The sequence below is a fragment of the Taeniopygia guttata genome, chromosome Z, assembly GCF_048771995.1.
Source record: "Taeniopygia guttata chromosome Z, bTaeGut7.mat, whole genome shotgun sequence".
In the NCBI taxonomy this organism is placed as follows: Eukaryota; Metazoa; Chordata; class Aves; order Passeriformes; family Estrildidae; genus Taeniopygia; species Taeniopygia guttata.
In genome coordinates this window covers 60,504,750-60,515,321 of record NC_133063.1, presented here as the reverse complement: position 1 = coordinate 60,515,321, position 10,572 = coordinate 60,504,750, and the positions used below count along the sequence as shown (strand labels likewise).

Sequence of the window (10,572 nt, the reverse complement as noted above, 5' to 3'; positions counted from 1 at the left end):
CTGGCGGGAGCTCGCGGCGGTTTTGTGGAGCGCGGGCTCGGCGCTGCCCGATCCCTGAGGCCTCCGCGGCGGAGCCGGGACCGCCGCCGCTGCCGCCGCCGTGAGTTGGGCTCTCGGCCCCTCCGAGGGGTGCGCAGTGCCGCCTATCCTCATTCAGGTCTTCATCCTCCCCTCGCCTCTGCTTCCCTCCCTCCTTCTCTCCCTCACTCCCTCCCTCACTCTTTTCAACTCCTCTGTTGAAAGCTGGCGCTTTACTTGGGTTAACTAGGCGGTATCTTCCGAGTGGTGGAACTTTTGGGGAGAGCTTGGAGGCAGGGTGTTCTTTTGTTCGCTCTAAAGGCTATAATGGCAAAAATACCCCAATAAACACAGCAGAACCCACACCTGGTGCTCTTAAATATTCTTACTACAGGTTTTGTTTTCGGTGTGTTCTGTAGAAAAATTGAATTACTCAGTCGTCCTTTCTAAGCGTGCACGATCAAAGCACAGTTAGGCAACCTAATATTTTTTTTTAATTTTGTAGTAGTGACATGGTTGCAGGAGTTGAATGCACCATTAGCAGGGGTACTAGCGATACCAGATTTGAAGGTATTGCTGACTTCCTCGGTGGCGAAGAGTCTTGCAGAGGGATCTGAAATCGATTGGAGCAATGGGTAATTATCAGAGGCATGAAATTAAGCAAAAACAAATTCAGATTCTGCCCCTGGGATGCAGTAAAGCTGGGCACAAGGATAAGCTGGGAGAGGAGTGTGTGTAGAGCAGCCCTGCAAAAGGGATCTGGGGGTGCTGGTCGGCAGCAGCTCAGGCTGAGCCAGCAGTGTGTGCCCGGGCAGCCAGGAGGGCAAACCCCATCCCGGGGAGCATCAGACACAGCATCACCAGCTGGGATTGGGATCATCCTGCTGGATTCAGTCCTGCTGCCGCCTCACCCTGAGTCCTGTGTGCAATGCTGGGCCCCACAGTCTGAGAAGGGTGGGAAGGTCCTGGAATGGTCCAGAGGAGGACAACAGAGCTGGTGGAAGGGCTGGAAGGCACATCCTGTGAGGAGAGGCTGAGGGCTCTGGGTTTGTCTGGTTTGGAGAGAAGGAGGCTCAGGGGTGACCTCATTGCTCTGTACAGCTCCCTGAGGAGGAGAGAGGGAGCTCCCTACCTAGGGAGTGAGTGCTGGTCTGTTCCTGGCATCCAGTAAACAGGAGATGTGGAAATGGTTCAAAGCTATGTCAGGGGAGCTTCAGACTTGACAATAGGAATATTTTCTTTACCAAGGACAACAAAGCTTGTGAAAGGCCTAGAGAGTAAGTGGTGTTAGGAGTGGTTGAGGGAGCAAGGTTGGAGAAAAGGAGGTTCAGAGGAGACATTATTGCTCTTCACAGCTGCTTGAAAGGAAATTGTTGTAAGGGCGTCAGCCTCTGGAACAGATTTCAAGGTCTGTTCAAAGGAAGTTCAGGTTGGACATCAGGAATTTTTTCACAGAAAGGGTATTTAAACATTGAACAGGTTGCCCAGGGAAATAATGGAGTCACCACCTCTGGAATTGTTCAAGAAGTGATTGGACATGGCATTTGGTGCTGTGATCTAGTTGGATGGTGGTGTTCAGTCAGAGATTGGACTCAATGATCTTGGAAATCTTTTCCAACCTGAATGATTCCAGTTCTAAGAGCATGATCAAATAAATACTGGAACAGGCTTCTTGTAGAGGTGGCTGATGCCCTAAACTTGTTAGTTTGTAAGACAATAACCTTAGTAACATGGTTTTACTTCTGGTCAGCCCTGAATTGGTGAGATGGTTGGACTAAGTGATCATACAGAGTCCCTTCCAACTGAAATACTTCTATTCTACTCTGTTTTTGCAGAAGAACTTCCTAAACTAACAAAAAGTTACCGTTTATTAGCCACTGATGTCCTTGAAATGACAGCTGCCAAGACTTGGTGCTGTTGCAGCCAAGCCCTGCACTGGGTCTCTAAATAAGAGTGTTTCAAGCCAGCTTTCTGTTGTCAGGTACAAAGCTTTCAATCACAGACTGAAAGTCACTCCTCTGATATAAGTGTTGATATACCTCAGCTTGGTTCTGTAGAGCCTCTTCTGTTCGTAACAGTGCTGGTGAAGTGGGAGAATAACATCTCAGGTCAATTTCTAAAGTAAACTGTGTGTTAACAGAAAGAAAACCATAAAAAAGAGAAAATATATTTTAAAACCTACTACTCTTATGGTTTGGATTTTTTTTTGTCCAATCGCTTTCAATCTATAAGGAAAGAGTTTCAGTTATATGTTTCTAATTTAATCAACAGAAGAAAAGTGTTGTTGCTTTTGTATAAGTCTTGTTTGCTTGTTGTATAAGTCTCCATACTTTTCTTATAATTTGCACGTAACTTTTATGCTGATAATTGCACATACCTTTTATGCTGATTGAAACATTAAGTGTTGGAAATGCCTGTGAATTTAATTGTCTATAGAAATGTTTTTAATTTAAATTTTTTATACAATATAAAATGAAACTTGTAATAATTTCAATTTTTGTCAAAAGGTTAAATATGTCTTTTTGAATTCCATTCTAGGGCATTCAGTCTCTTAACATAAACGAAAATGTCTACATCTAGCATTGTAGCAAGAGTGGAAACCTGGCTTTCATCCACATGGCACGTTAAAGTTCCTTTAACATGGCTGGAAGCATGTATTAATTGGATCCAGGAAGAAAATAATGGTAGTAATTTAAGTCAAGCTCAGATTAACAAGCAGGTATTTGAGCAATGGCTTCTTACCGATCTGAGAGACTTGGAATATCCTATTTTGCCTAATTGCGTTTTAAATACTCCCAGGGGAGAGTTATCCGGCTGCTTCTCTATACAGATTGATTCACTGGTGGATGTTAGCCAGCCAGCATATTCTCAGTTGCAGAAGCTAAGAGGGAAAAGCACTGTAAATGAAGAAGTAACAGCCAGTACTCAGGCATTTCAGAAGCCCTGGGAAGCAAAGCCTACTCGAATGCTGATGCTACAATTAACCGATGGCATACATCAAATTCAGGGCATGGAGTATCAACCAGTGCCTGTTCTCTGCAGTAATCTCCCTCCTGGAACAAAAATCACTGTACAGGGCAATATTGCATATCGTCTTGGAGTTCTTCTGCTTAAACCAGAAAATGTGAAACTGTTGGGGGGTGAAGTTGATGCTCTCCTTGAGGATTATTGTCAGGAGAGAGTTCTTGCTAGGTTAATTGGAGAAGCTGAAAATCCTAATTCTGTTGGACGAGCTGGACATGAACAGATTTTTTCAAGGCCTGTGGATGAGTTAGAACAAATTCTTGCTCCTTCAGATGAAGAGCTTTTAGCCAGCCTTGATGAAAATAATGAATTTACTTTAAACAACAGAACATCTTTAGAAAGTGGATACTGTACTAGAAGCAACAATTTTAATACAGCCTCAGGTTCACTGCCTGCACACAATGGAAGTGTTTTGCTACAAAAATCTGGAAGTCCTTTGCCTCACTCAGATGAAGTTTCACCTCCCATAGGATACGCTGATGGCTTTTTAAATGACTTTCCTTTAGAAGATGACTTTCTTCTGGAAGAAGAGATGCAAAGAGAGATGGAAGAAGTGCCACCAGTGGAGATGAACAGAAACATTACTGTCAGACTTCCACATACATCTACAAGCTCCTGCAATTCATCTTTACATGGCACTGGTGAAGAAGACAATGAGAATGAAAGAGATAAGCCCAGGGAAGCGATCAGCGAGGAAAAGAACATGAGAAGAGCAATATCTGGTGAAGATAGAAATAGCATGAGCAACTTTTTGCTGCACAAGGGCTTACGTCAGACCTGCAGTTCATCAGCTTCCTCTTTGGAAAATCCTCCTGAGGAGGGGCAGAATTATACAGACCTAGATGAGAGCAGATGTAAACACCAACACATTTCTAACAGCAGGGTATTAAATGATGATCTTGTATTTTCCTTAAAAATGGATCCAGAAGGAGATCAGCAGAAATGTGATTCACAGATCTTTCCTTGCAAGGCAGTAGAGGCACATTTAGATTTAGATTCCCCACCTTTCACATATATTTCCCTTCTCCTTGCAAAAAAACCAGAAACTGTTACAATTCTGAAAGTTAAATGTTTTATTGTAACTCTTACCGGAAACCTCACAAAAAGCAATGGGTCCTGGGGTATAAAGGCAAAAATTTCTGATGGCTCTGCTTATCTTGAAGTAGATTTTGCTGATGATATTCTAACAAGTTTCATTGGCTTTTCAGTGCCTGAAATAAATAAGCTGAAAAAGGATCCAGCTTTACGTCTGAAACTTAAGGATGGTTTAGAGAAATGTCAAAAACAGCTGATAGATCTCTGTTGTTTGATGACGATTGAGTTTAATCCATTTCAGTCTAAAGCTACTGTATTAATTCTCCAGGATGCTGATGCTAGGCATCTAGAGCAATTGAAGAAACGTTTGAATAAATAATATGTGCAAACTTGCAGACTATGTGTTAGGAAATGTTTAAGTCAGATTTCCCTTGAAGAACTCCTGAGAGTTAAACTTCAAGCTAAGTGGTGTGTCTTTTATCAGGAATTATAATGTAAAAGTGAGACAAGGAGAGGATTTGTTGGAGCACAACTGGACAGATTGTTTCTTATGGTGACAGGATTGGAATAAGATTTCAAATATTTGTGTCTTGACTTTTTCATTCTGCAAAATCCTGTGTAATTCAGGTAATCCTGAGTAGCAGAATTTGTCAGGAAATGTATAACAATGAACAAACCGTCTTGTTATTTTACTTTTTGAAGTACTTACCTGATTTTTAAAAGAAAGGTGCAGGAGACTCAGTTTTTTCCTTGGAGAAAAGCAGTTGAACAAATTTAAATCAAATGCAGTCCCTTCTGCCTATGCTAATCTGAAGACTGAAATCTGTATTCACTGTGCAAGAACCTAAAGCATAGAGAAATTAAAAATTGTCTTCTAAATATTTAGGTGTGAGGAAAAAAAATCCAATCCTATACAAAAAGGACATTTTAAAACCCTCTATTTTTACAAATAATATGAAAGAAAGCCAAGTGTTTTAAAATGTTTATTAACAGAAAATTATCATAACGTATGTGGATTCTATTTTTTTGTCACATTAATATTAATCATTGCTAGTAGTTTCAAAATTAGAGGCAAATTTATTTATTAACTTTTATGGTTACTTGACTAACCTTTTTACAGAGTAGTCAAATATTTATGCTGCACATATGTTGTATAGTGTATTTAATGCTGGTCTTAATTTTGCTTTATTTTTTTAAAATTTCTGCTTCTATTAAAGTTTTCATTTAAATTTTGGTGGATGCTGCTTAGTCAGTTTAAAAGAAAACTAAATATTTTGTTGAGTGTACAGAGTATAAGAAATTATTTTATTAAATGTTTTATTCTTTTTGCTTCTTCCCCTTCTTTCCCCTTGTTTTGGGTGTTTTTCATTTGTTTGTTTGTTTTCCTTTGGTTGATTGGTTTGAGTTGGCTTCTTTTCTTGGAAATTCAGAGGAATTAATATTCTGGCAGGAATAGGGGAAACAATGACGGGAGCAGTTTGCCCAGTGTTGATAGTGCTTGCAAAGAATGTAAAATTAGTGGCTGGGAGAGATTTTTTTTAATTGACCTGTCTTTATCTTTTCTCAAAGCCTTTTCTTTATCTGAACAATGTCTGTTAGGCCATTGAGATTTGCTGTGCAAGACTGTCAATATAGCCTTACTGCTCAATCCCAAATTGAGAACCGTGCTTGAAGACTCCAAGGAAAACTAGGAAGTAATTTGCCAAGTAGGGTAAAAATGGAGGAAGGTGGAGCATGGGACATCTTGAGAGTTCTTATGCTTGAGGTGTAAGGGGGGGTTAGGCTTTATTTTGTGCAGTTTATAAACAAAACATCCCTTTCTTTCCTTGCCTCTCCCACTGTCAAGAGAACCTGAGGAAATTATAACCCTGCGAGCCACCTCTGGGTTTATTTTCTGAGGCTTTTGGGAACAGTACATTATTTAGAACTGTACAGCAAAAGCTTTTGCCTGTCTGGAACCTACATTACTGGATCTTGAGTTACAGTTTCAGAAAAAATGGCTTGTTAGTAGGAATTTGACCAACCTTCACTTCATGTAAACCTTGTAGAAGTTAATTGAGCTGACTGTAAACCTCCAGTGCCGTTTTATGGAAATATTTCTCCTATAATGAGTTAGGAAACGTCCTTTGAAGTTTTTGCATTAACATGTAAAAGGATAGGAGTCTTCAAACTTCAAATGGCACAAATAATCCACAGATTTTATTCTGCTTGTGCAGAGGAAGAATCATGTTATTCAAATTGCAAAATCAAATTAACTGTTGTGTTTGGTTTAGATGATGAAGTCACACCTGCCCCTCTTTTTTTTGCATTTCCATCAATGTTTAGCCATGTCTGCTACAATAATTGCAGGTACCTCCTGTTCTCTTCCTCCCTCCCCCACCTTAAAGGCAATGTTACTTGTCTGACATTTTCTTCTTCCTCACCCCCATTGTCATTGTCTTCATTTTCAACATGTGCTCTCTAGAAAGGCACTGTCATGCCTGTGGTCTAGTGCAAGCAAGAAGATCTCAGTAAAGCTGTTTACAACATGACTGCTCTGCAGATATTTCAGTGCAATTTTCTGGTGTATAAGGTCTCCAGATCTGTGTTCAAGCTTTTAGAATTAATGAGAAATATTGCATAGTTTTTCCAACAAGAAAAGGAATTAAATTAGTTATATTGAGAAAGCATGCTTGTTTAAGAGCTGATGTCAAACAGGAAATATTTTGTGTGGCTATGCATAAGAGTCATTGATTCTTGCCTTATCCACTTTGTTTCCTCTCAAAATCAACTTTTCTCTTGGTGCTCTTTGTATGCATGGTGTGCATATATTGCCTCATTGTACCTGTGTGTCTAAGCCCTTCAGATAACCACTGTTCTTACCGGCTGAATTCACAACACAAGTTGCCACCCCAGCAGAGGTATGGCCACATTTCTGTAGAATACAACAGCCCTCCTGCAGCAGCTGTTGAAGGCATTTGTCATGGCAGCTGCTCTCACTAGTTAGATATGTGTAGCCTGGCAGAAGGCAGCCTTTGCACTTTCTGTTCTCTCTTGTCTACAGTGTATCACCAACTAACTTCTTGTTATCTTTGTTTCAGGTGCTAAGTAGGCTTCTGCACTTGCAGCATATCTGACTGCAGTAAGGTCCATGCTCTTCGAGAAAGTTTTCCTTTCAATGGGGAAAAAAAGGTCCTTTTTTATTGAAAAATACCCAGTCACAGGTCACAGTAAAAACTTCCAATTAATTCGGTGTCAATACATGAAACCTACAATATTCTTGCACAGGGACTTAGTTGTTACCCTGTTAACAATGAAAGTCAGTTCTTGCCTTATGGTTATTCAAGAAAATGAAAACAATTCATGTGCTATGGCAGTAGCAGTCAGAATACCCTTTAAAGGCTCTGTCACTTAAATCAAGCTAGTAGAAAACATAAGGCTCTCAGAAACTTTGCCATGCCCTAGTTCTTTTCAAGGTATTCACACAAACTAGAACAAGGCCATGGTTAGTCTGGGAAATATGGCATGTTTCCAAATAGACTAGGCTGGCAAAAACAGCTTGAGGACTAGTCTAATCATACTGGATTTTAGTTAGGCCACAAATATGCATGTCGTTATAACCCTGCAACATCCTTGTTGAATGCAGGCAGTGCTCTCAGGAAGCAGCAGCTATTTGAGATAATGTAATATCAAAGTATGAGTGAAGAATGTTAAAGGATTTCCTGAAAGATATTCTGGACTGATCAGAAGTGTGAGTTCACAGTAGAAGAATTATATATTTCAAGTCATATCAAAAGCAGAAATTTTGATGGTAATGGAATGGAACATGATTAGATGGAACAATAAATATAACATTTGGTTCTAAATATAAATACATATTTCTTGATGTCTCACTATAATATCAAACATTTCTGTTTTGAGTAAAAAGGTAATAACTTTAAGCTTTTTGCTATAGGGAGGAAAGAATGATTTATAGTACAGTGTTTCTGAATTATCTGGTGGCAAGGAAAGTTAAATATCTTAGAGGAAAAAGCAGAAAGGACTTTAAAATGTAACACCTCTCATTTCAGATCTGTTCTCTGGTGTTATGCTTCTAGAAGGAACAGAATATCAATAGTAATAACAGCAAATGAGAGGATAAAGATAAACTGACATTGCAGTTCCTGAATTCAATAGAGGAGTTTGCAAGTTTCCTACAAATCAGATGCTAATCTAAATGTATCAGTCTGTCACTTTTTTCCTTAAGAACTTTATTATTCTTTATTTTACTGGATTTTCTAATGGGGTGAAATTGCAGTGTGTGGCTGTTGGAATTTGTCCAGCTTCTGATTCTTTTCTTAAGGCTAAAAAAACCTGTCTCTCTCATCCTTTCCAGGAAATGGCATGTGCTCCACTGGATCTCCCTGACCACCTTGGCAGCGTCTGCTGGTCACCTGCTTCCTTGTCAGCAGCATTCTTGTGCTAGGGAATGCTAAATAGGACACAACACTCCACATGCAGTCTCAAAAGGGCTGAAAGCAGAAGGCAGCTTGCTCTCTGGGACCTGTTTGCTGGTTGTGATGGTCACTGCCAAGGTCACACGGCTGACTTCTGTTGAGCTGCACACAAGTGCACACAGCTCTTACTCTAAAGCTTCCTCACCAGCTGGTTCCCAACCCATACTGTTGCACGGAGCTACTTCTGCAAGGATGAAGGAATTTGCATTTGTCTTTGTTGATATTCTATTTCTACAAGTCTGCATGTCCAACCTGTGCCGTAACGGTTCTCTATCTCTAATCACTTTCTTTTCTTGTCTTGTCCCTCATTGCCATGTGTGGAAGCTTCTCTACCATTTTCCCCTTATCTAAACAATCAGGCACCTCTTTCTAGAGGGAATTAGGTTGGGCAGACATGACTTGACATTGTAGGCTTGACATTGTGCTGACTGTTTCAATTTACCACCACCTTCATATGTGTCATGGTTTGACACGGGAAGAGAATTTTTTTTTTGGAAGGAAGAGGTCCATCCAGTCAGGGGTCAGGTTTGGATACTGACACTTGGGGTGACCAATTGAAGGTGGACACGCCTCTGAGAACACAGAGGGGTTAAAAGCGGAATTCCCAGGAGGACTCGTCCTTCTTTGGTCCTGGTCATCGCAAGGTACGGACCTCCCTCCCCAGCCCGGGCTGGGTGGGGGAGGGCACCCATGCGGCCTGCACAGGTAGGCCAGGGGGTGAAGGATCGGAACCGAGCTGGGCCAGCTCCTGCGGACGGAAGGGTGGAGAACATCTGGGATATTTTTGTTCCCCCCCCCCCAAGCTAGAGGGAAAAGAGATAGAGAGCCTGCAGACATCTGGGAGTTTGCCGGCAGAGGAGAAGGAGAAGAGGGGGGGAAGATGCCCAGCGTGGGAGACTGGAGACGGAGTCCTGGGCTGAGATTTCAGCCGTCCGGGGAGTCCGGGAATTTTAACCCTTTCCTGTGAAATGAAGGCTTTATGAAATATTACTCCTCTTGAATTTGAAGGAAAGAGAGACAGCCTGGGACCTCAGATGTTCAGAGAAGAAGGTTGGGGGGGAAATGATGGAGTGGCTTTTGGCTGGACTCTGCTTGTTTACCATAGACTGAACCACTCTTTCTTTCAAGAAGGACTGCATTTTAGGGGGATGCACTGGTGAGCCAAGAGACCTTCTTCAGCAACTACCAGTTTTGGAATGGACAGAGAGAGCTGAGGAGGGTGTGAGGATGCCCTCCATCTTCAGAGAAGAAGAGAAGGAGATCTCTGTCCTTGGATCCTCGGCCCCAGGGGAAAATGGGGGGGACTCTAGTCCCGAATTGTGATACTGGACTGTTGTTCCTGGTGGTCCTTGGCAAAGCATCCTTAAAGGGGCCCTATAAGCAGTCTCTGTCCATGCACGGTGGTGAGAGCACTGTGACATGGAGAGGAGAGTGTCACACTGGCCGGTGTGTCTGGGCAGTGCCACGTGTGACATGGAAACACAAGAGGTGGCAGCTGTGTTTCCTGGGGGTCTGTGGTGCAAGGGGGACTCCTCTCTTCCCCGATGGACTCAGTATTGATTATATTGAAGGGTGAAAACTTGATTAAGGATCCAAATGGGTCTCGCTGGGGTTTGGTGGAGTTGGGTGGTGGGAGGAGGAATGTTTTGGAAGGTTTTCATTTCGAATTTTGTGTGGTTTTTTTTTCTTTCCTTTCTTTTCCTTTTATAGTAGTAGTAGTAGTGTAATAAAGTTTTTCCTTTGTTATTAAGTTTGGCCTGCTTTGCTCTGTTCTTGATCACATTTCACAGCATTTGATTGGCAGGTTGTATTTTCATGGGGCGCTGGCATTGTGCCAGCGTCAAACCATGACAATATGCCCCTCATGGATTGATAGGGGATTTGCTCTAATCCCTGGGATTGAGGTCAGACTGTCAAATTAGTAATTCCCTGGATCCTCCTCCTGGAACATGGGTGTGGCACTTGCCTTTTACCACTCATCAGGTACTGCTGAAACCTTTCCAGTGTCATTGAGAATGTT

At 41.7% G+C, this 10,572-nt stretch overlaps 1 protein-coding gene across 4 annotated transcripts; it reads left to right on the top strand.

Annotated features, from left to right (window-relative positions):
- On the top strand, positions 1-10,302 carry RMI1 (RecQ mediated genome instability 1). 4 transcript variants are annotated; one of them, XM_030258999.4, is made up of 2 exons: positions 1-129; positions 2,557-10,302. In XM_030258999.4, the coding sequence occupies exon 2, from the start codon at positions 2,585-2,587 to the stop codon at positions 4,454-4,456; it is 1,872 nt and encodes a 623-aa protein (XP_030114859.1). In that variant the 5' UTR covers positions 1-129; positions 2,557-2,584; the 3' UTR covers positions 4,457-10,302. The 4 variants fall into 4 exon arrangements, with proteins under 4 accessions (XP_030114859.1, XP_002192590.1, XP_030114861.1 ...); XM_002192554.7 differs by having other exon boundaries at positions 20-157; XM_030259001.4 differs by having other exon boundaries at positions 95-653.
- The last annotated feature ends 270 nt before the right edge of the window (positions 10,303-10,572 follow it).